This window comes from Moschus berezovskii, chromosome 20, assembly GCF_049115385.1.
Source record: "Moschus berezovskii isolate FMDL1 chromosome 20, NW_MosBer_1.0, whole genome shotgun sequence".
Taxonomy (NCBI): domain Eukaryota; kingdom Metazoa; phylum Chordata; class Mammalia; order Artiodactyla; family Moschidae; genus Moschus; species Moschus berezovskii.
The window spans coordinates 48,042,187-48,067,500 of record NC_142479.1 but is presented as its reverse complement, the minus strand read 5'-3'; the positions used below and the strand labels follow the sequence as shown (position 1 = coordinate 48,067,500).

The following is a 25,314-nucleotide window of genomic DNA, read 5'->3' as shown; positions in this document are numbered from 1 at the left end:
GGCATAGAAAAAGTATAAAGCTCGGTTAGTTTGGTTTTTTTGTTTTTTGTTTTAATTAAAAATTAATTCAGGACTGATGTGACCTATCAGATTTCAGAACATGTATTAATAGCATATATATGCCACTGAAAACTTAGGTCCTGTATCATATCTTTTTCTTTAAGACTTTTTAAGAAATATTACCTAAACATGTGGCTTGCTCAGTGTTTAATTGCAAGTTTTCATTCTTGGGACTTTGAAAATGAGATTAAACGTTAATATTTGTGTGAATCAGACTAAGTGGGATTCCATTTTTACAACTCTGCTATACCTAGCCTTTGGATTTAGAAGTGAAAATAAAGTATCTCCGACTTTCTGTTACAGATTTGTCTCTTTGTCATTGAAAAGTTTTAGTATTAATCTTTTTTTAATAAAGTTATTGACTCTGAACTAGTCCCTTGTTTTAAATATGAGATACGCTGTTACTAGAGATCTTGGTGTACAGTTTTATCTGATTTGTTCTGTTTAAGACTAATTTTTATAGAATTTCCACAATTTAAATGTTTTAAATAATGGTGCTTCAATTTTTAGTAGTTATTAATACATTTGGATTTTGTTTTTAATAACAAAGATATACAATGAACTGGAATATATTTTTACATCCCTGAGAGATTTCTTTAGTAGTAGAAAATTCAAAATATCCTGACAAACACTGTCATCCTCTAGCTGTGAAATAATGATGTAGAAAAACATTCAGACACTTCTAGCTGGTTTTTTGTCTTAGAAATCCTGTATCAAGATTTTTTTAACCTGGTCTTATTATAAATATTTTTATTTCTGTGTATAGAGTGTATCACTTCAAACAAGGATTTTTTAAAAGTGTTTAAGGTAATTTGAGTGTGTGTAGGGGTCATGTACAGCAAATTTGGCAGCACATTTCCACGTATAGCCAGCTTGTTGATTGTATAAAAGTATTATTAGCTCCAGCTGCATGTGTCATAGTTCATATAAAACCACAGTTCTTCATGATTTATAATTTTCAAATATTGCTATCAGTTTATAGGTAGAGAAACGGCGTTAAATGATTTACCTGATGTCTTAGGACTCCATGTTGGAGAAACTAGCACATGGAATCTAGGTCTCCACCTCATAGTCCACTGCCTCACTTTATGCCACTGTAGTTGTTCTAATAGGGATAATAATAGGCTACAGAATTTACTAAAATACCCTCCACCAAGCTTTGGAAAATAACGACGCTTCAGAGACTTTGTATGAAATAATGCTTTGGGGACAGCACTCCTGGCTTACCTAGATGGAGATAGATGGATTATCTCTGGATTTGTGAGAATTAATGTAAGATGGGAAAACAGTTTAACACAAAGTCAGCCACCTCCCAAGCACTGCTTTGTGTAGTTTGACAAGATATGGTTATAGAATAAAGGTCATAAAGTGATAGTTTACCAGTTTCTATTACTGAGTATTAAGAAAAACAGAAAACAGAAGAAATTTATTTAAGTATTAAGATACTTGGTCATTAAGGTGTTAAATTGGGTATTAAAATGCCAAGTTTGTTCTCTTCTGCCTCATGTAGAATCATTCACTAATTTATTTTAATGAAGTACAGTAAATGAGTTTATGAAGTCTTCCTAATCTTCATCTGTATGGATCACTAATGAAGTTAACATAAAATTTGAGGGGGAGGCCTGGTCGCTTGAGGGGTCTATGACTAAAGGTTGTGGAGATCTAGAAATTGGGTCACATCCAACACCCAAAATTAATTAGGCTCAAGGAAATTATTCTTACTAACCAAATTCACAAGAATCCCATGTAGTGGTCATGTGCTTATTTACATTGAGAAATACACATTTCTCTGGTGCAGACCAAAAAATTGTCAGTTGCTTCATGCGTATTTCTCTTTGAAAAGCCTTTAGGGGGAGCCGATTTTTACTAACTAGAAGATTACTTGGTAAGACTGCAAGCAGCAATCAGTTTTTAAAACTTTTTTTGTTTTGGAAAATTTAAGACGCAAAGGTAGGACAGTGTAGTTAACTTTGATTGAAGTTCATCAACAATAAGATTCAGTGACCATTCTTACTCTGTGTGTGTGTCCTCTGTCCCTGTTATTTTCAGGCAAGTCTCAGACATACTTAATTTACAAATGTTCCTGCATGTATCACTAAACGACTTAAAATTTATTAATTTAAATAAATTGGATAAACTTGAGTTCATACTGGTCTGGTGGGAGCCTGGTAATTGCTGTTCTGGCATCCTCCTTTTTGCAGGGTAGTGACACTCTCCTTCACCCTTTTTGTTAAGACATCTTTTCTTCAAACAGATCATAATACAATAATTTTTCAAGTTGGATTAAAACATCTTTCTTGCCTTCTTGAGCTAATGATGTTCCCCAGCCCAGAGACACCTTCTTTCCTTGTATAACATTACTTACCTGCTGGTGATCTGTCTGGCTTCTTCAGTGTAGTGTCACAGCCATGTTTCTCAGGTGTGAGAACACAATGACCACATGTGGGTTGGGTTCAGTCACTTGATTAAAAAGTTTTAGAGATGTTAAAACTGAACAATTTAGGGTGGAAGTGTTTTTAAATGTGTCCTGTGCTTTCAAAAATGTGTTGTAGATGAGTTGTGTGAGTATTTTTTAAATGTGCATAAAATGAAAGATACTTGAACTTGTATATATTTTCTGTGGGGTGGGACTTCCTGCAGGGTTGGTTTTCAGGTTTGAGTTTGGACTGATTTTTAGTTTATGAAAAAATCCCCAGGTGACTGCTTTTTAAGAATTTTGTATGACAGACTTGTGTATGGTTTGGTAAAACAACAGAAGTGTTTTGTGATATGTCTCTTCTGCTCCTGCTCTTCTTGTCCAGGAGCTACTAGTGTTAATTATTTTTCCAAGTGGTTTTTGTGGGGAGGTGGGTGGTGGGGGATATAATCATTTATATGTATGAATCTTTAAAAATATATCATAGTACAGCATATTTTCTGAATCTTGCTGTTTTCACTCAGTGTATTTAGAAACATTTGAGACATAGGAGATAGCAATTTTAAGTTAAAAAATGTAGTTTCAAAAGTCCATTTCAGTAAAAGAAGTAAATGTATTTTTCATTGTTGTATTAGATTTTTTAATTTCCTAATTTAAAAATGCAGTTTGAGTTTCATAGTTGATCTGTTTCTTCCCCTTGGCTATACCAAATAGATCAGTTGTCTATCAGCTTTAAAAATGTTTAGGAACAACAGCTTCAGAAAACAGTTGGGTACAGTTGTACCGTAACTTTTAGCTGTTCCATCCCTAGATACATACTCTAGAGAAACATTTATGCATGTGTGCCAGGGGATGGATATAAAAATGTCATGACGGCATCATTTGTAATAGGAAGAAAGGAAGCAAAAACAAACTGGAAAGACTTGAAATGTCCAGCAGACCAGGGGACAAATATGTGGTATATTCCTATAGTGGAATTCCAAGAAGTCAGACTGAACTGCAGCTACACGTGTGAACATGGATGAGTCTCTGGTCAAAAAAGCAAGTTGCAGAAGAATAATCCAATTCCTTTTCTGTGAAAGTCAAAACCAGTCTGTAAATACATGGTAAATGGAAAACAAGGAAATGATTTAACACAATTCAGTGTATTGGAGGGAGATCATGAAGGGCAAGAAGGATCCTTCAGAAGAACTGGTGGTGATTGTTGAAGCTGGGTGGGTGGTTTCTTTTTTAAACTGTATGTGTTTGTGCTTTTGTATGTATATTTCTTAATAAAATTTAAATTTTAAAAAATGGGAAAAGGTCTTGATATAGGTAGTAAGTAGTAAAATAGATACATAAACAGTGTGTTTCATGGAATTAAAGTGATAGGTTTAAAGGGTATTGTTTCTCGAGTTCCAGACTTAGGGTCTTAATCGTAGTCTTTGAAAGCTAGAGACAGGGCCTCCATGTATGTTTTCTTTGTGATACATTATTTTTATCTTGAAGTAATTTTCATTTGGGTGTCTGCCAGGAAACTGATTCTGCTTCTGTATAAGCAGCTTCCAAGGAAGCTTTTTTCTCTCAGATTTATACCAATCTGGGAAGGACATGGAGTTGCTAAGAGTCAGACACGACTGAGCGACTTCACTTTCAATTTCCACTTTCATGCATTGGAGAAGGAAATGGCAACCCACTCCAGTGTTCTTGCCTGGAGAATCCCAGGGACGGCGGAGCCTGGTGGGCTGCTGTCTATGGGGTTGCAGAGTCGGACACAACTGAAGTGACTTAGCAGCAGCAGCAGGAAGGAAAACTGCCATTCTCCTGACCCATGGTCAGCATGTCCTTCCCTTTGTTCAAGTTACACTGTCACCTCAGAGGGGCTACTCTTGGTCCTTGTTTTCCTCTTTATAAGTGTACTTACATGAAGTGTTTAAATAATGTTTGCTGTGTAAAGGGGAAGTGGTTGAAATTTGAAAGGCACCTCAGTTCAGTTCAGTCGCTCAGTCGTGTCTCTTTGCGACCCCATGAACCGCAGCACGCCAGGCCTCCCTGTCCATCACCAACTTCCGGAGTTCACCCAAACCCATCTCCATTGTGTTGATGATGCCATCCAGCCATCTCATCCTCTGTCGTCCCCTTCTCCTGCCCTCCCAGAAGTCGGTCTTTGCAAATGAGTCAGCTCTCTGCATCAGGTGGCCAAATTACTGGAGTTTCAGCTTCAACATCAGTCCCTTCCAGTGAACAACCCAGGACCCATCTCTTTTAGGATGGACTGGTTGGAGCTCCTTGCAGTCCAAGGGACTCTCAAGAGTCTTCTCCAACACCACAGTTCAAAAGCATCAATTCTTCGGCGCTCAGCTTTCTTTATAGTCCAACTCTTACATCCATACATGATTACTGGACTATAGCCTTGACTAGAGTACATAAAATTCATGTAGTTAAAAGGCCTTGTATCAGTTACCAGTGGCCCTTGTACACATCCAAATATATACCCCAAATCACTTCATTATAAATGAACAATTAGCATTCTAGACCACTCTTAAATATGTTTTGGAAATCTTTTTAGGATAGCATTCTGGTAACTGATTTGTTTCAATGACTTGAAAATGATGTAATCTTACAGCAGAATTGTATGTCACTCAGAAATTTAAGTTTTTACAATCTGTGCATGAAATACATACTAAAAATTATTCTTGGGACTTCCCTCCCAGTTTGGTGGTTAAGACTGCGCTTCCACTGCAGGAGTGAGTTTGATCCCTGGTGGTGAGGGAGCTACGATCCCCTGTCCCGGGTAGTGTGGCGAAAAAAATTTTTTTTTTTTTTTTTCATTAAAATTACTCTTGACGCTTCAGATATTTATTAATCTTCAGCCTTAAAACTATGTTGCTTCTAGAAAATACATTTGATGCACTTGAAATGGGTATGCATATTTAATTTTATCAACCTTGTGGTAATGGCTGTCCTTATTGATCTTACTGCACTTCACTAGGTGACACCTGTGCAGGTTCTATTGTAAGCTTTCCAACAGTACTGTTTTCAAATAAATTTATTCTACCGTGTTCACTTAAAAGCAACCTAAATCTCACTTTTCCACAGCTAGTGATTAAGCATCCCTAAGCCCATGCCTAAATTTTTCTTCTTTAAGACATATTGAAAATAATGGACAAAGCACTTGGGGATTGACCCCTTTTCATCCCCTGTCACAGCCCTGGCAATGGAACACTGAGCTCTGGGTGGCCTTGGCTTTCATTAGGGGGCATACTATCTTGAAAGTGTGACTTGGATGCCAGACTTATATTTGGTGCTGAGGTACTAAGTAAACTGCAGATTTAGGTTTCATACTCATTTCATGAATAAAATGGTACACATTTCACATGCACTATTCAGAACATTTTCCATGTTTTTTGGCAGTGGGTGAGATAAGTGTTGATGCAATGCCTTAGTGTCTCTTCACCCTTCATCAGAAGTGAGCTGTTGAGGATTTGGAGATGAGAGAGAGATGGCTTATTTCATGTGCTGGAAGAGATTAAGACATGGTGCTTGCCCAGGAGGTCTCTGGTACTTTTTCCTTGATTCCATAAGGGTTAGAGATGACTTCACACTGTTGTGTAAAAAAGTGTGTATTAATGAAAGTTGGTAAATGGAGTCAGGCAGGAGTGCAAATTCAATGCTATGTGCTGTGCCTTGGCTTTTCTGCAAGTTGTTAGGTTAAAAAGTGTTATTCAAGTTGTGTAAGTCCTGCCATTTAAAGGCTGTTGTTAAGAGCCGTGTACGATACCAGGATTCTTGGCCTCTGGGCCAGTGGCAAGGCTTGATTGCTCAGAGCTTTTGTGTAATAAAGTTTTATTAAGTATAAAAGAAAACTTCTGACGCAGACATCAGAAAGGGTAGAAAGACTGCCCTCTTGCTAGTTTTTACCAAGAAGTTATATAAGCTGCTAATTAGAGAAAGGAAATGTCTCAAAACTCAGAGTGGCACCAGACCCCTCACCCATAACATGCATTTTGAGATAGCATTGGCACAAGGTGAGTCATCCCGTGCCATAAAATTGACATGAATCTTGAAGAGAGGCAGGTTTCTGAACAAATACATAGTTTTATTAACATAGCTTAAGAGAACATTTGCATGAGTAAAACATACTGGTTTGTTGAGCCTTTATCGGTTCTGAGTCTTAGGTGGAACCGACTTGAAGAGAGAGTCTAAGGTAATACATAGTTCATTAACATAGCTTAAGAAAATCATTTCCATAAGAAAAACATTGGTTAGCTCAAGGTGTGAGAAAAGTTCAGGTGGAACCAGGTGTCATGACAGCATAGAATTTTTAAAGAAACCATTTAATTTTGTATAGAGAAGGGAGAAAATTACATCTGACACTTGTTTCCTCCTGTCATTTAAGAGAAAAAAACGTCTGACGCTTGGGGACCCATAGCCTTCCTATCACCATTTTGTAGATTTCAAAGTTGTAAAACGGAAATGATGGTAAGAGATGGTTTTAGAAGCTAGGATCTTTAAGCCAGAGTGTCAAGTGGGGTCCTGGCTTTCCCAGCTCCAGTTAGCTCGCCCTGCCCTTAATGGAGTTGTTGTGAACAGAGCCTGGCCATTTGTCCTGAGTCTCAGGAGTGCATACCTGTGCCTGATCAGGATTGGGGTACAACTTTACAAACTAAACTTGTGTTGATAAGTATCAAACTTAAATTTTTAAAAATACTGTATTTGTCAAAGTACTTTAAATGTACTCTACTCGTAAGCCTAGAAAAGTTGCACAGCAAGAAAATAAGTATACATATGAAGTTAGCAAACTCTAGATGCATCCAGACTTCATTATTTACAAAATATTGATTCCAGGTTTTCATTTCTGTGATTTAATACGTCAATTTTGCAGCATTGCTGTTGTAGCAGGGCTTCTCTAACAGAGATGGTGTATATTCTGTCAGTTCAGAGCTTCCATTTTTCATTAAAATGAGTTCTACTTCCTGAAAGTCCTGTAGTCTTAGAATGTCTTTGTCCTTAATATGAAAAAGAAGTTACATAGTGGTTCATAAATACACGTGCAGTTATGATGAAAAGGCTTAATAAGATGGCCCCAGCATTGTTTTCTTTCCATTCACGGTAAACTAAGTCAGCAGTTGAGAATTGTTTTCCTTTACTGTTTTTGTGTTTCAGACCTTGTTGCTGATTTCCAAGGGGAATAAAATTTCAATTTAAAAAAGACTTTAGTCCATCCAGGGCACTAAAAAATATATATGTATATATATATATATATATCTGAAAGTATGATCATCCCACCACTTTTAGTTTACAAAGAATATACTGTTAGCCACGGCACCAATAAGAATTGCTAAAAGGCATTCTGAAAGTTGCTTTTTAAAAAATGCCCAAAGAGATGAGAGTTTTCCTCAAGTTAAAAAATGAGATTTGTTTTGAATCAGAAAAATTCATAAAAATGCCCCCAATTTTGTTTCCTGAGATTGCAAAGGTTTGACTTTGCTAAGCAGGTAAAAGTGACTTTGTATTTTCTATCCCTGAGACCAGTCAGTTTTGTGGAGATTGGAGGCTGGCCATACATACTGAGCTAGGGTTTTAAATTTGGTTGTTAGTTGTAATTCAGACAGTTTAAAAGAGTGAGTAAATTAAAGGTAAGCAAATCTGTAAAAGCACCAGATTGAAAATAACCTAGCTACCATGTTTGGCTATCCTGAAGCTAAAATGTCCAGTGTCTTGGATTTGTTTTCATATTAATAATACAAAAGCTAGTGATCGGCTTCACTGACCATAATTTTACCCACCTAGAGCCCAGTCTCTATTTAGAAACTTGTAAACACCCTACCTTTCTGAGCAATGTGTTTGGTAGCTTTCTGATCTTCTCCACTTGCTCCGGGTTAATCCCCAGTTCACAGCAGCTTACTTGTAGTAGATTTTGGTAACTCAGCTCTTGTCTATCCAGTTCAACTTCAATGAAGTCATTTTCTTTGTGGCTCTGAATTCTGACTTTAAGTACCAGCTCTGGAACACCCATAAATTTTTTATGTAAAAGAAACAAAATACCCATTTTAAACATCAGTTATAGCAAAGAGCTGAATAATAATAATAAAAGACATATATAAACTTTTCATTATCTGAGGCTTTGGTAGGAATGCTGGGCAAGCTCAGGTATATGCCCCATTATACTCACCAACAGGCAGTGTGAAGCCGGGATCTAAAAAGCCCAGTGTGTGACATGCAGTACCTTCTGCAGTACATCTTTGTTGGGTGTGCTTTGCTGGCTGTTTGAAAGTTTGAAGAAAATGTGTAGCCCTGGGGCTCCATATTCTTAAGGGTGTAGATCATCCTGTTGATTCCTGTTGGATCCCCTGGCACTTGAGGGGCGGATAAACAGGATAATGCTACCATCTTTGGAAACACCTTTGGGTCTCCCTGATGGCTCAGCTGTTAAATAATCCTCCTGCAAAATGGGAGACCTGGGTTCAACCTCTGGGTTGAGAAGACCCTCTGGAGAAGGGAATGGCTACCCACTCCCGTTTTCTGGCCTGGAGAATTACATGGACTGTATAGTCCATGGGGTCGCAAAGAGTCCGACATGACTGAGCGACTTTCACTTTTCACTTGGAGACAGGGGCATTGGGTGAGTCTTAAGTCTTAAAACTTAATTGTCATAAGAAGGAGCAGTCTTGACTAAAGGTGGAGGAAGTTGATGAAGCCAAATGATGAAATTGGCTCTGCAACATGACCTAGGGGTTGAATCCTCACCTAGGCAGGTGTCATCAGGTTTGGCATTACCACCTGGGTCAGTTGGCAACTGTTGATTTGAGCCTCCTTGCTTACCTGAGAAATAATTGGAGGACAGGTGAGAAACAGCAGCAGCTCATCATTTAGCTGTGTGCCAACTCTGCCAGTTAGATGAGGGACAATAGAGCCCCATCGCCACTTTCTGGTCTGTAGCTCCTCACAGGAAAAAACTCGAAAAGGGCAGTAATTATATTCAGACTTGAACAGGAATTTTCCTTAATTACTGCTTAAATCATGAAAAGGAACTGAGATAGTATTTTTAAGTGATATGTCATCTGAAGAAATATTTATAAACTGTGTGCTTAACTCGTTTCTACTTAAATATATTTGGCATTGAGAGTTTTGTGTCTCCAGATCTTTAGCAGAGTTATACAGTTAAGAGAGGCCCTTTAATAAGGAGAAATTTCTCAACCAGAGGGAAGTGAAAGGAGGGAACATTAGAGCATCCAGGTGCCAGGCCTTTTACATAGAATATCTTCCCAAGGCTACTCTGTGCTGTGCTAATCCTTGGGGAAATGATTCAAACAACAATTAAAAACCCAAAGTGACCTTTGTGCTGGTGTTTACAACAGGGGAGAGAGAGATTAATCAGGTGACCTCAGGTAAATGTGAATTTACAGTTGTAGGCCTGGTGAGATCAAGATACAACGTAGTGTGAAAACCTGGAGGGGGTCAAGAAAGACCTCCCTGAATGCTAAGTGACCTGACGTCTGAAGGGTGAATAAGCTTCACTAGATCCAGAGGGTGGAAAGAGAAGAGCTTTTCAGGGCCTGGGAACAGCAGAAGCCCCAGTGCAGCGAAGCAGTGGTTCTTTAGAAAGAAAAGCAATTCAACATGGCTGAGTGTGTCAGGATTGTGGGATTATCTACCAACCTCCGCCACCCAATCTGTGGTTGCTAGTCACGTGAAATGGGATATGCTCTAAGTATAAAATACATACTGGATTTCAAAGACAGGAAAAATGTAAAATTCTTTTTAATTTTTAATATTGATTTTATGTTGAAATCGTAGTTTTAATTTATTGGGTGAAGTAAATGTATTATAATTAATTTCACCTCTTTTTTAATGTGGCTACAAGAAAAGGTTTAATTACCTATGTGGCATGAGTGCTAAGTCGCTTTAGTCTTGTCAGACTCTGTGCAACCCTATGGACTGTTGCCTGCAAGGCTCCTCTGTCCTTGCTATTCTCTAGGCAAGAGTACTAGAGTGGGTTGCCGTATCCTCCTCCAGGGGATCTTCCCAACACAGGGATTGAACCCGTGTCTCTTACGTCTAACCTGGTTTGGTAGATGGGTTCTTTACCACTAGTGCCTTATGTAATATTTTAATTGGACAGTGCTGGTGTGTGTGAAAGGTCTTTATTCTAGAACAACGTCAAGCCATTAGACAGTGTTCAGGAGAAAACTGTCATAATCAGACTTGCATTTTGGAAAAAAGAATCACAACAGAAACCTCATTGGTCTCAATAATCCCGTGGGGTGTAGGTATTATTTCCATTTTCAGACAAGAAAATTGGGGCTGAAGGATAAAGTAACATGGAATTTGCTCCAGGAAATGGCAGGACCTGGGTGTGACCTAGTTAAGAGGAAAGTGAAAAGAAATCGTTAGTCGTTCGGTCATGTCCTACTCTGTGGTCCCGTGGACTGTAGCCCTTTGCAATCCCAAAGGCCTGGCACCTGGCATCCGTCCATAATTCTCCAGGCAAGAATACTGGAGTGGGTAGCTATTTCCTTCTTCAGGGTATCTTCCTGACCCAGGGGTTGAACCTGGGTCTCTTGAAATGCAGGCAGATTCTTTACTGTCCAAGCCACAAGGGGAAATGTGGCCCAGGGCAAAATGGCTACCCGAGGAATTGCAGCCTCCCCACCTGAATGCTGTTACCTGGATAGGGGTGACTTGGGGCCCCTGCCTCTTCCCTGCCCTGTGGACCTCAGAGCATGCCCTGCCTTGACCATCTTTTGCTTGAGTCACTGACAGGTGCAAAGGTGACAGCAGAGTGAGGGACTTTGGTGGAGGCTGGAGCGTGGTGGGCTGAGAGAGGGGAATCACACATTCAGGCCACAGCTCCCAGTCTCAGCAGGTGCTCCATTGTCCCATCTGATTTTGCTTACAAAACAAACTCAAAATTTAAAAAAATCTCAAGCCACCAACCACAGAGCACTTAATCCCAAGAGTGAGGTCTGTCTGCCTGTAGGACCCTGCACAACTGCTCTGATCTCAGGCCCATGAAGTCAGTTCTTTTGGGGCTTAAACCCTACTTTTTCCACACTGCTAAATGCTTCTCCAAAAAATAAGATAGTCTTGCTCAGTGCAGCTCTCTCCCAGGACAGAAATAATGTCCCTGTGCCCTTCCACTCCAGCCATGGAGGGAGCTCTGTGCTGGTCTGGGAGACTGAGTGACCCAGACACCTGAGCTGGAACAATGCCCTTCTCACCCCTTCACTACTCATGCCACACAGCATGAGATGTCCCCCACCTTGGCCTACCACGTGCAAAAGCATTTCATTTTTGTGATGGGCCTGTGGATGGACAGGGTCTCTTAGAGGTCAGAAAGCATGCTCTTTGAAGTCTGGCAGATTTGGATCTGAATTTTTCCTGTGCTATTGAGTAGCAGTGACACCTTAGAGAAGTCACTTAACCCTTCTGAGCCTGTTTTCTGATCTGGAAAATGGGATTAATAATCTCTACCTCACAAGTTTATAAGAAGGAACGAGAAAATGTACAGAAAATACAAGCACTCCTAGCATGTACTGAGCACCAGTTATTCGCTGGCTGCTATTAATTATAGCTATTGATACTTGCCTCCCTCTGAAAGGACCCATGGTCTACTTGCTCTGCTCTTCACGACAGCACTGGCAGAGTGGAGAAGGACACCCTACCTCTCTTCAGGTCCCTCCCCTATCCTCCTTGACAGCCGTATTGGAAACAGGATTTAAAGACTCACCTGAAGGCTTCTTCACATCCAGTTGGGGTTCAGCCATGAGTAAGTTCTGTAGTCTGTCAGATCAGCAGGCCCTCCAGCATTTATACTGAGCTTCCAATCAAATAAAAGGCGTGTTTTAAAGCTTCAGTGCATCTGTCTGCTTTGAAACTATGTTCTTGTCATTGGCCAGTGAGATAGGGCAGGGTTGGCCTGTTTTACAGATAGGCAAACTAAGGCTCAGGTGTTTCGTATGACTTGGACAGGATGCTGCAGCTGGAGGAAGGGACTGAAATTCAATGCTCTCTCCTCTCAGCCTGTGTCCATGGGGAAGCAGTGCAGGCTAATAATGCCCACCCCAGGGCCCCTGAGAGGGAAGGCCTTTGGAGGCACAGCCCTCCTTGGGAAAAGTTAGTAGCTACTACCTCAAGGGATAAGAAAAGTCACAGTATCTCGAACAGACTCCCTCTCCTCCCCAGTGCTCTCTTCCCTTTCTCCCAGCACCTTCTTCAGCATCTGTGTGTGACAAGAAAGCAACAACACCTGGGCACATACCTGGGGAGACTGCGCTTAGGCAAGGATCCTAAGTCCTTGATTCCAAACATCAAAATGGTGAAGGCAGGGGCTGGAGCAGGAGGTTTTATGAAGGGTGGGTGGGGCTGGGCAAAGTCCTGGGCAGGGCTGCAGTCTCAAAGGGCTGAAGGTAGGAACTCACATGTTTGGGGTGACTCTCCCATTTCATTGAACACTCCAGTGTCAGAAGTGGGGCATCAGGTGGGGCTCGTTATCATGAGGCTAGAGGCAACCGTGGAGGTCAGTGCCCATAGGTTTCTTGAAACTGAGCTGTGCGTTGAAGTCACCTGCAAAGCGTGATGCGGATGTCGGGGTTATACCCTCCAGTGAGTCCTGCTTAATTTGTCTGGGGTGCAGTCTGGGCCCAGAAATTTTAAAAGCCTCTCAGCTGGTTTTAATGTGTGGCCAAAGCTGACAGTCATTGATTGGACCAAACTGCCTAAGGTGCAAATGGGAAAATGGAGACCCAAAGCAGATAAATGCTCCGTGATAGTCACAGGGGCAGCTGAGCACAGACCTGGGGCTAGATCTGGGTCATCTGGTTGCCAACCTGATGCTGTCTCCTCAGCTTGCCTGGTGCCCTTCTGCCAAGACTGCAGGAGGCCCCACCCTGGGCAGAGAAGAAAAGGAAGCAGCAGGGATTCACCTGGCTTGACCTCCTAAGGGAGTGGAAGGAAATGCACTTTGGCCAGCTCTGCTGCCAGGGTGTGTCACCCTGAAACAGAGCCACCCTCACCTGAGTGGATGGGGCTGTGAAGGCAGAGAGCCGGGATAAAAGTGCCTGTGCTTTGAAGGGGAGCCTCTTGCATCCCCAACGTCCCCATGTCGCCTGCTCTGTCCGTACACTCGCCCGCTCCCCAGTCACTGGGTCACTCATTCACGCATTCTCAACAGTACTCACTTGTTGTTTTGGGGAACCCTCTCTTTTCTATCTTTCTTTATTGATTGCACTGTGCGATTGCAGGATCTCAGTTCCCAGACCAGGGACTGAACCCCAGGCCATGGTCGTGAAAGTCCAGAATCTAGCCACTAGGCCACCAGAGAACTCCTTTATATTTTTATTTTTTAAATTAAATATATGCTCTAGAGTAAAAATTCTAATGTTAAAAATCAGAACTCATCAGCAAGCAAGAGTGAAATGTTTGTTTGGAGGCAGCCACACAGGCCTGGGTGTGAGTCTTTTTTCATTCATTATGTTGGGCAGTTAAAGGACCCTTCTGTTTAAATATTAGCTTTTGTGGGGGTGGGGGTGGGGACAGCTTTTAATTTTGATATAGTTTTAAATTTACATAAAAGTTGCAAGAATATTATACCCTTTACCAGTGTTTAACAGTTTGCCATATTTGCTTTAATTCTCTTTCTTCCTTGGTATGTATATGCGTGCGTATGTGTATAATACACACACACACACATTTTCCCCCTGAAATTTGAAAGTATGTTCAGGCTGTGTTTCCTAATATAAAAGGTATTCTCTTATATATCCAAGATACAAGGATCAAAATCAAGGAATCTAATTTTGATATAATGCTCTTAGCTAAACCATACTCAAATTTTTCAGTTAACCCAACAGTATCATTTTTAACGTTTTTCCCTGGCCCAGGATCCCATTCAGAGTTGTGCATCGTGTTTAATTTTCATGTCTCATACATTTCTTTAATCTAGAAAAGTTTTTCAGCCTTTCTTTGTTTTTCCTAATATTGACATTTTTGAAAAGTCCAAGCGACTGATTTTGTGGTGTGTCCCTCACTTGGGTTTGTCCAGTGTTTTGTTGTGATTAGGATCAGATTATGTGCTTTGGTTGGGACAGCACAGAAATGGTATGTCTTTCTTAGCACATAATAATGGGAGGCACATCTTGGTTTGTCCCATCTTAGGGGATGGTGACTTTAATCACCTTTGAAAGGAATTGTCTGCTAGGTTTTTTCTATTGTAAAGTGTGTCTTTTTTCCCTTTCTTAATTAAGATGTAACTTAGGAGGAAGTACTGTGAAACCATACAGATGTCCTATTCCTTCTTCAAATATCCTATTCCTTCCTTCACTCCAGTTTCCATGAGTTATAATCTATTAATCCCATTATTTATGTTGGTGCTCAGATTATCCTAACTGTGTACAGTATCTGCTTACAGCTATTTCCTATATCCTGTAATCCTTTCCCATATCCACTACTTTATGAGCACTTTCTTACTTCTTGGCACATCAACTTGTACTTCCTGCCTCAGCCCTGGATTCCATCATTTCTCCAAGGAGCCACATTCTATTCAGTGGGGAACAGTATACTCATTCCTTTGTGGATGCCAAGAAGAATGCTTCTGGGTCCCTTTAGTGAAAAACTAGGGACATACACACATATGTCTGTACCTATTTTTTGTGTGTATATTAATATATTAAATACAAGTTCATACAGATTCTTCTGGTTCCATTTAAAAACAAAAGAATTTTCCCTAGCTTTGTCCAATTCCATTTGGTAGTTGTTTTCCAACTGTGGGGAATCTGGCTCCTAACTTCTTCAATATATTTGCTCATTTGCTCAGTCTGACAATACACAGACCAAGTAGTTCCAGAATTGCTTATTTGAAATACAGTCGGGTTGATTGTGTTTGCATTTTAGGATTCTTCCCAATCCTTATGTACATATATATTTTGAGCATATAGCTTGATTCTAAGAGTCAAAACTATTCAAAAATTAGAGTCGAGTCACTCAACATTTCCATGCCTTCCCTGCATGCTCCTCTGTCCCCTGCAGGAAATTATATCCTCGGTTTCTGACTTCCGGTGCTGCTTTTTGAAAAATCAAACAGATACTTGTATTTCTTTATTATCCCTTTCTTACAGAAAATTGGTATAAAAATTATTTTCTATTTTGCTTTTTTCCCCCCACTAAACAATATATCTAGAAATCATTCTATATCAGTTCATAAATATCTTTCTCACCTTCCCCCTACCCTCTGTAGTGTGGAGATTCTATAGTTTATTCACCAGATTGTTTATGTACAGGGATTCAGTATGTTTCCAATATTTTGCAATACAAACAAACAGTGATGTAATTAGTAATATTGTCTCCATGTATTTTTTATTATTGGAGATACATATTCTGAGTAAATTCCTACATGTAGGATTTGTGGGTCAAAAGTAAACACAAACTTTTTGTTAGCTGTTACTATATTTCCCTCCTTGAATGTTTAACCATTTTACATTCCTACCAGCCACATGTGAGAGCAACATCTACAGTGTTGTCAAGTTTTGTGATTTTTTCAATCAGATAGTAAGAGATAAAATGTAAAAAGGTAGGTTTTATTATTATTGAGGTATGGTGAAGCCCACAGATCAGGAGATGACTGACATTGAAAAGATAGTTTGTTACCATTCCAAAGAGAAGGAGGACATGCCCTGCCACACAGGGTCACACAGAAAGGCCCCAGGGTTGGCCAGGAGGCAGAATGAGGGGGAAATGTAGACAAAAGCCTTTTTCTCATGGGAAGTAGGAAATTGGCTAGGCAAGTACAGGATTTTCTACTTTGTATCATTTCAATGGGCTCTTGTAGAGGCTGTGTAGGGGCTGCCTCTAGCTGTCTGGTACCTGGTCCTGGGGTTCACTGGGGCAGAGTAGGAGAACTTTCTATCCTGCCACATTGGAATTCTTTTACTGTTCTAGCTTTACTGTTAGTTGTTGTTGTTCAGTCACCCAGTCATGTCCAACTCTGCAACCTCATGGACTGCAGCACACCAGGCCTCCCTGTCTGTCCTTCACCATTTCCTGAAGTTTGCCCAAATTCATGTTCATGTACATGTGAGGCCATCCAGCCATCTCATTCTCTGACATCCTCTTCTCCTTCTGCCCTCAATCTTTCCCAGCATCAGGGACTTAATGAGTCAGCTGTTCACATCAGATGACTAAAATACTGGAGCTTCAGCTTCAACATCAGTCCTTCCAATGAGTATTCAGGGTTGATTTCCCTTAAGATTGACTAATTTGATCTCCGTGCTGTCCAAAGGACTTTCAGGAGTCTTCTCCAGCACCGCAGTTCGAAGGCATCAATTTTTTGGCACTTGCCTTTTTTACAGTCCAGCTCTCACAATTGTAAGTGACCACTGGGAAGACCATAGCCTTGACTATATGGACCTTTGTTGGCAGAGTAATGTCTCTGCTTTTCAACACACTAAGTTTGTCAAAGATGGGCTCGATAAAAGACAGAAATGGTATGGACCTAACAGAAGCAGAAGATATTAAGAAGAGGTGGCAAGAATACACAGAAGAACTGTACGAAAAAGATCTTCATGACCAAGATAATCACGATGGCGTGATCACTCACCTAGAGCCAGACATCTTGGAATGTGAAGCAGAGGGCCTTAGAAAGCATCACTACGAACAAAGCTAGTGGAGGTGATGGAATTCCAGTTGAGCTATTTCAAATCCTGGAAGATGATGCTGTGAAAGTGCTGCACTCAATATGCCAGCAAATTTGGAAAATTCAGCAGTGGTCACAGGACTGGAAAAGGTCAGTCTTCATTCCAGTCCCAAAGAATGGCAATGCCAAAGAATGCTCAAACTACCACACAGTGGCACTCATCTCACACGCTAGTAAAGTCATGCTCAAAATTCTCCAAGCCAGGCTTCAGCAATATGTGAACCGTGAACTTCCAGATGTTCAAGCAGGTTTTAGAAAAGGCAGAGGCACCAAAGATCAAATTGCTAACATCCGCTGGATCATGGAGAAAGCAAGAGAGTTCCAGAAAAACATCTATTTCTGCTTCATTGACTATGCCATAGCCTTTGACTGTGTGGATCACAATAAACTGTGGAACATTCTGAAAGAGATGGGAATCCCAGACCACCTGACCTGCCTCTTGAGAAACCTGTATGCAGGTCAGGAAGCAACAGTTAGAACTGGACATGGAACAACAGACTGGTTCCAAATAGGAAAAGGTGTACGTCAAGGTTGTATATTATCACCTTGCTTATTTAACTTATATGCAGAGTACATCATGAGGAACGCTGGGTTGGAAGAAGCATAAGCTGGAATCAAGATTGCTGGGAGAAATATCAGTAACCTCAGATATGCAGATGACACCACCCTTACGGCAGAAAGTGAAGAGGAACTAGAAAGCCTCTTGATGAAAATGCAAGAGGAGAGTGAAAAAGTTGGCTTGAAGCTCAACATTCAGAAAACAAAGATCATGGCATCTGGTCCCATCACTTCATGGGAAATAGATGGGTAAACAGTGTCAGACTTTATTTTTTTGGGCTCCAAAATCACTGTGGATACTGATTGCAGCCATGAAATTAAAAGACGCTTACTCCTTGGAAGGAAAGTTATGACCAACCTAGATAGTATATTAAAAAGCAGAGACAATACTTTGCCAACAAAGGTCCGTCTAGTCAAGGCTATGGTTTTTCCCATGGTCATGTATGGATGTGAGAGTTGGACTGTGAAGAAAGCTGATCACCGAAGAATTGATGCTTTAGAACTGTGGTGCTGGAGAAGACTCTTGAGAGTCCCTTGGACTGCAAGGAGATCCAACCAGTCCATTCTCAAGGAGATCAATCCTGGGTGTTCATTGGAAGGACTGATGCTGAAGCTGAAACTCCAGTACTTTGGCCACCTCATGTGAAGAGTGGGCTCACTGGAAAAGACTCCGATGCTGGGAGGGATTGGGGGCAGGAGGAGAAGGGGACGACAGAGAATGAGATGGCTGGATGGCATCACTGACTCGATGGACATGAGTTTGAGTAAACTCCGGGAGTTGGTGATGGACAGGGAGGCCTGGTGTGCTGTGATTCATGGGGTCGCGAAGACACGGACACAACTGAGTGACTGAACTGAACTGAAATTTGTCCTAGCTTTCCTGCCAAGGAGCTATCGTCTTCTGATTTCATGGCTGCAGTCACTATCTGCAGTGATTTTAGAGCCCAAGAAGAGGAAATCTGTCACTACTTCCACCTTTTCCCCCTCTATTTGCCGTGAAGTCATGGGGCCGGATGCCATGATCTTAATTTTTTTAATATTTAGCTTTAAGCTGGCTCTTTCACTCTCATCAAGAGGCTCTTTAGTTCCTCTTCACCCTCATCAAGAGGCTCTTTACTTCCTCTTCATTTTCTGCCGTTAGTGTGGTATCATCCAAATATCAGAGGCTATTGATGTTTCTCCCACCTATCTTGAGTCTAGCTTGTAACTCATCCGACCCGGCATTTCTCAGCATATAAATTTAAAAAATAGGGTGAAAGCAGACAGACCCTGTCCTCCTTTCTCAATCTTGAACCAGTCGGTTGTTCCATCCAAGGTTCTAACTAACTGTTGCTCCAGGTTCCTCAGGAAACAGGTAAGATGGTCTGATATTCCCATCTCTTTAAGAGCTTTCCACAGTTTGTTGTGATCCACATACTCTAAGGCTTTGGCGAAGTCAATGAAACAGATAGATGTTTTTCTGAAATTCCCTACCTTTCTCTATGATCTGTTAGTAGGCCTTTTTAATTGTTGGTAGATAATTCTTTATGGGCCTCTTGCACACGGTTAGTGGAGCATAGGCATTTGCTGTCTTTGAACTTGTTCAAGAATATTTGTATAGTGAACAGTCTTGAAAGTTAGTGATAGTGTCTCTCTTTGGAGGACAGGGCAGATTTCTTTTTTTCTTTTTTGGCCATGCTACTTGGCTTGTGGGATCTTAGTTCCCTGACCAGGGATTGAACCTGGGCACTGGCAGTGACAGTACCGAGTCCTAACCATCAAACTGCCAGGGAATTCCCAAAGGGCAGGTTTTCTTTATTGTTCAGGTGTGGGGAAACTAACAAGATGGCTCCAGTCAGGCTCTCTTGCCCCGCACTCTCACGCCCTCTCGCCCCATGTTCTGTAAGCCGTGACTTTGCCCAGTTATGTAACAGCTGAGATCACTGATAGCACTGTGCACGTGCCTCATGAGGTGCTTGCTTGGTTGCAGGCTACTTTGTGTGGTATGCCTGTATAAGCTTCCCCTGGAAAAGTCCTGAAGGGTTGTGTGCAGTTACGTTGTGTTATGTTATATCTGCTGCTACGCCTGCTGTGCCAGCCAGGAGAGAATAAACACGTCTGCAGTTCCTAGGCTTCTCTTCCAGCCTCCTAGCTCACGCCTTGCCTACCATGGGTTGGCAAAGTGCGCACAGTGAGATACAACAAAACAATTGGCGTCACAAACAGGATCAGCAGGACACCAGTTTAATAAAGATAACATCTCCCTTTGGGACCGAGGTCAGGCAGGCTGACTGCTCAACAGAAAAGATTCTGGTTTCCTAAGCTTAGGGATCCTCCTCTGTAAACTTTTTTCTTTAAAAGAAATTATTTGCATATGTTACTTGGAAAAACTACTTTTAATGACTGAGGAAAGTATTGAGGCAAGTGGTCCAGAAGACAGCCTGCAGGATCCTCCCTCACATGGAGAAGACAGCTGGGAGCTCCTGGTTCCTAGGGATGTTACGCCACCACTGAGCCAGAATAGACCTGAGATTGCAACGAAGAGTGAGAAACCAACACACTTTCCTGTTTCTGTGACTAACAATATAGGGACCAGGCAAAAATGACTTGGCTGCTTGCCCCAGGAAATGTTTGCTCCTGGGAGATAAGACTGTGAGTCCATTAAATAATACTTGGCCCTTAGCAGACCCTCAGACTGGCTTCTAGGATTGGAGACCCAGCTAAAGATTAAATTTGGCTTTATAAAAAAGGTGACAGCCCTGGGAAGGGAGGGCAGCATAGGAGGAAGAGTCCTACTGGGTTACTTGTGAGTGCAGGGCCATCTGTGATTTGCTTAACTCTCTCTGAGCCTCAGTTTCTTCGTCTGTATCGTGGATGATAATAAATGATTCCTTTTATACAGCTCATGAGGTTCTCAACGGCAAGCATACTGGGGTGGTTTGCCATTTCCTCCTCCAGTGGATCATGTTTTGTCAGAACTCTGCGATGACCCATCTGTCTTGGGTGGCCCTGCACGGCATGGGTCATAGCTTTATTGAATTAAGCAACAAGGCACAACAAGGCAGTGGTCCAGGAAGGGGTCAAGGCTATGGTCTTCCCAGTGGTCACATACAATTGTGAGAGTTGGACTGTAAAGAAGGCAGAACGCCGAAGAATTGATGCCTTAGAACTGTGGTGCTGGAGAAGACTCCTGAAAGTCCCTTGGACTGCAAGGAGATCAAACCTGTCAATTTTAAGGGAAATAAACCTGAATATTCACTGGAAGGACTGATGCTGAAGCTGAAACTCCAGTGTTTTGGTCATCTGATTTAAACAGATGACTCACTGGAAAAGTCCCTGATGGTGGGGATGACTGCGGGCAGAAGGAGAAGAGGGTGTCAGAGGATGAGATGGCTGGACAGCATCACCAATGCACTGAACATGAACTTGGGCAAACTTCCAGAGATGGTGAGGGACAGAGAGGGAGACCTGGTGTGCCGCAGTCCACGAGGTCGCAAAGAGTCAGACACGGCTGGGTAACTGAACAACAACGACGACAATAATGATTCCATCTGTTCTGCAAAGATAGAATGTAAGAGCTGTGTATCAGTTGTTACTATTGTCATTGCTTGATGGAATCATGGTTGGTTAGAGAAGACAATTCAGATGAAAGCCTTGGGTGACCACTAGGGTACAGGAGAGGATGGGGGTCTCTGTTTCTTCAGGGACAGTTCTGTTTATCAAAGACCCTTCACCCACTAGCACCACTTTCCCTCAACTGCTTTTTTTCTTTTGCTTTACATTTTATCTCTTAAACTTTTATTGTGTATTGGGGTGTAGCTGATGAACAATGTGGCAATAGTGTCAGGTGAATTGTGAAGGTGCTCAGCCATACATATACATGGTATCCATTCCCCCTCAAACTTCCCTCCCATCCCGGTTGCCACATAACACTGAGCAGAGTCCCATGTGCTATACAGTAGGTCCTTGTTGGTTATCCATTTTTATTCATTCATTTATTTTAAAGTGAAATGCATTTAAAAATTTATTTATTTATCTTTTTGGCTGTGCTGGGTCTTCAGTTTCTGCATGGACTTTTCTCTAGTTGCAGAGAATGGGGGCTACTCTGTTGCAGTGTTCGGGCTTCTCATTGTGGAGAATATCGTAGAGCTTGGGCTCCAGGTGAGTGGGGTTCCAAAGTCGTGGCACACAGGCTAGTTGCTCCCCGGCATGTGGGATCTTCCCATACCCAGAATCAAACCTGTGTCTCCTGCATTGACAGGCAGATTCTTTACCACTGAGCCACCAGGGAAGCCCCCAGTTATCCATTTTAAATACAGCAGTGTGCACATGTCTATCCCACACTCCCTAACTATTCCTTCCCCCATCCTTCCCTCCGCCTCCCCCTGATAACCTTGAGTTCTTTCTCTCAGTCTGTCTCTTCCTATTTTGGAAGTAAGTTCATTTGTATCATTTGTTTTCAGATTCCACATATAAGGGATGTCGTACGCTATTTCTCTTCCTCTGTCTGACTGACTTCACTCAGTATGACAATCTCTAGATTCATCCATGTTGCTGCAAATGGCATTATTTCATTCTTTTAAATGGCTTTTTAATACTTTTTAACAGCTAGTCCCTTAGCTGTTTTGTTTGCTTCTTGGGGACAGGGGGCACTATTGTAGCCAGATATATATATATATATATTCCCCACCCCCGCTTTGGTCCTGGATTCAGCAAGAAGGCTCCCTTGAGATGCTGATGTATAGACAGTTGTTATAGATCAGCTATTATGTCTATAGACAGCTGTTACAGATAGCTGGCTGTTAACCCCCTATGGTGCTTGAACTACAGGGGTGGATGGGCGAGTAGAGTCCCAGGGCAGCTGCACCAAAAGGAGATTTTAATAACTTGTTAGAGTGGTGGTTTGTCGATTATGAGGGCTTCCCTGGTAGTTCAGCTGGTGAAAGAATCCGCCTGCAATGCAGGAAACCTCGGTTCGATTCCTGGGTCGGGAAGATCCCCTGGAGAAGAGATAGGCTGCCCACTCCAGTATTCTTGGGCTTCCTTGGTGGCTCAGCTGGTAAAAAAATCTGCCTGCAAAGTGGGAGACCTGGGTTCTATCCCTGGGTTGGGAGGATCCCCTGGAGAAGGGAATGGGTACCCACTCTAGTATTCGGGCCTGGAGAATTCCATGGACTGTATGGTCCATGGGGTCGCAGAGTCGGACACGACTGAGTGACTTTCACTTAGTCTATTATGCTGCCGCTACACCACGAAGTTCAAGAGACTAACAATCCTCCCCCAGGAGAAGGAAATGGCAATGCATTCCAGTGTTCTTGCTTGAGAAATCCCATGAACACAGGAGCCTGGCGGGCTGTAGTCCATGAGGTCGCAGAGTCTGCTGCAGCTGAGCGCAGCACGGGAATCCTCTCTGCTGTCTGGGGCTTCTCCCTAGGACATGGCTGCTGCTTTTGTTTCTCTTGGGTTGTGGGTGTCTTCCTCACTTCCGCAGACTCGGGCAGACAGGAGGCTGAGAGTCCCATCACCCGCGCAGCCTGCCTGCTGCTGTGCGCTGTGACTCACTGCCCTGATTCCTTTCTTCACGTCAGTGTCTATGTGCTGGTTCTTATCTATGGCATTTGTTTTATTTTGTTTTTTTCAGGGTCTACAAATGATTTTATTGAACAAATCACCCAACAGCCTTCCTAGATTGAGGACTATCCTCCCCAAGCCATTTCTCTCACTAACTTAAAGCACAGAGTTTGCACAGTAAGGAATTAAATATATATATATATGTATATATGTATCATTTCTATGTAGAAGTCAGACTTTGCCCCAACAACATCATGGTTACAGATAGCTGGCTGTTAACCCCCTATGGTGCTTGAACTACAGGGGTAGATGGGCGAGTAGAGTCCCAGGGCAGCTGCACCAAAAGGAGATTAGTTACAAGCTATTTGCAAGTATTCCTTTTATGGTTGTTCTCTCTTTTCTGCCCCTGCACAGGGCTCCAGTGTGTTTCTCTTGACTGATCCTGAAAGGATGGGTATACCGAATGGAAAGGGGTGGTGGGCTCCTCAGAGCTACTGGCACCAGCCCTTAGGTGCTGTGCCTTACCAAAGGGTTGTGGATGTATAAGGGCAAGGGGGATTGGATACAGTAGGTGGGATGGGGGCACAGGCATCTAGAACTTTTCCTGATCCCCCTTCGATGCCCTATCAACTTGGGGTGGGGGGTAACAACTAGTTGCATTGGAGAGGGATCATCCCAGCCCTGGGTAGAGGGAGAAACCTACACCAGTCCCTACTCCTATTAACAGTCAGCAGATTGTCCATCCGTCTGGGGCTGGGAACAAATGGGCAGGTAGGCAGGAAGAGTGAGGCTTGTTCTGCCCCCAGCTTCTGTCCAACATGGAGGAATCGAGGCAGCAAACAATTGAAATGCTCCAACAAGAGTAAAGGCAGTGAGGGAAAGGAAGTTCCCTCGTGTACATCTCCCATAGCCCTGGGGCTGGAAAAAGGCAGACCTTGCTTGTAAAGTGCTGTAGTCTCTAGCAAGGCTGGGCTCTAGCAAACTTGGAAGAATGCAGGCCAGGCAAGGATACAGGAACCAGACGTTCCTGACTTGCACGTGCCCTGCCACACTCCTTGTAGGGATTCCTGGGAAAGGTGGACTGGTAATTCTGCCATCAGCCCTTGCCAGCTACCAGTCACCTCTGGTCCACACACAAACCAACAGCCGACCAGCATTTAGGACAGCCCTGCTCACAGCTGAGGGTTCCCGGCCAGTGGAGTTTGTTCATGGTTGTGCTCCAGTCTAGGCTCCCCACTGGAAGCCACACCTTGAGCCTGGGGATTTCTTGCTGGGGCAGCAGGTTTATATACCTGCTGGGGCAGGCACTTATGCCTGTCACTGCCCTAGGCTTATACCTCACAGAGGATCACAGGGAAATCCACAGGGATGAATCCAGTTTCATTGTGCCCTGAGGAATCAGCTTCCTAATTCACCCGCCTCAGCTTGGCCTGCTTCTGCCTATTCTTGGTGACAATTGTCTCCTCAAGGACTTTGTGAGCCAGATCCCATCCTTGTCATAGAACATGGCGCTGTGGCTCATGAATACAAAGGGGGGCAAAACTTGGGCCTCACAGTTTCACCAGAGTTTGCTTAGCAACCTCTGGGCCAAGACCTCCCCGCCCCAAGGCAAAGGGCCGCAGGCCCTGAGCTTTGGAGCCACTGGTGCCCATGCCAGGGCGGCAGGCGCATGCCAGGCCCTGGGGCAGTTTCACTCTTACAAGGCCGTTGCTGCCATGCCCTGCCTGGGCCTTGGCTTGCAGATGCCGCTGCCGTTTTCTCTCCACAGAAACCGCTGATATTTGTTGGTTTTTATTTACAAAGCAATAGTGCTTTTGGTTAAAAAAGAAGTAAAAAAAAAAAGTCAAACCCTCAAAAGCCTGGAAAGTAAAAAATTCAGTTTTCCTCGAGTCCTGCTGATCTTCTTTACACTGTCTGTACTGTTCACGGAACCCATGGTAGGCGAAGTGCGAGCTAAGAATCTGGAAGGAGTCTTGAGGAGCTGAAGGAACTGCAGATATGTTTATTCTCTCCTGGCTGGCATGGCAGCCATAGCACAGCCTCTTTCTTTGCTGATGCAGCA

At 42.6% G+C, this 25,314-nt stretch overlaps 2 protein-coding genes and 1 pseudogene across 8 annotated transcripts in view; 1 reads left to right on the top strand and 2 right to left on the bottom strand.

Annotated features, from left to right (window-relative positions):
• The window catches only part of LUC7L3 (LUC7 like 3 pre-mRNA splicing factor), a 22,181-nt gene extending 21,821 nt beyond the window's left edge, over window positions 1-360 (top strand). For all 7 annotated transcript variants that reach the window (XM_055407550.2, XM_055407552.2, XM_055407553.2 and 4 more), the window contains one exon: window positions 1-360. This exon is cut by the window's left edge. The gene's annotated coding sequence lies outside the window, so the exon portion shown is untranslated.
• A 6,830-nt stretch (window positions 361-7,190) lies between these two features.
• ANKRD40CL (ANKRD40 C-terminal like) lies at window positions 7,191-12,225 on the bottom strand. Its single transcript, XM_088828973.1, has 4 exons — window positions 12,172-12,225; window positions 9,206-9,275; window positions 8,286-8,461; window positions 7,191-7,464 (listed from the first exon to the last, which is right to left on the bottom strand). Exons 1-4 carry the CDS (start codon window positions 12,223-12,225, stop codon window positions 7,321-7,323), a joined length of 444 nt encoding a protein of 147 aa, XP_088685099.1. The 3' UTR covers window positions 7,191-7,320.
• A 12,358-nt stretch (window positions 12,226-24,583) lies between these two features.
• LOC148774715 (tumor suppressor candidate 2 pseudogene) lies at window positions 24,584-24,904 on the bottom strand (annotated as a pseudogene).
• Window positions 24,905-25,314: the final 410 nt, after the last annotated feature.

Bases quoted from the DNA above. Each gene is read 5' to 3' on its own strand.
- ANKRD40CL (XM_088828973.1), bottom strand. From the start codon at position 12,225: ATGGCTGAACCCCAACTGGATGTGAAGAAGCCTTCAGGTGAGTCTTTA. The intron at 9,276-12,171 runs GTTTCCAATACG...TTCTCAGGTAAG, and splicing joins CAGGTGAGTCTTTAAATCCT to CAAGGAGGCTCAAATCAACA. The intron at 7,465-8,285 runs GTAGGGTGTTTA...TTTCATATTAAG, and splicing joins CAAACACATTGCTCAGAAAG to GACAAAGACATTCTAAGACT.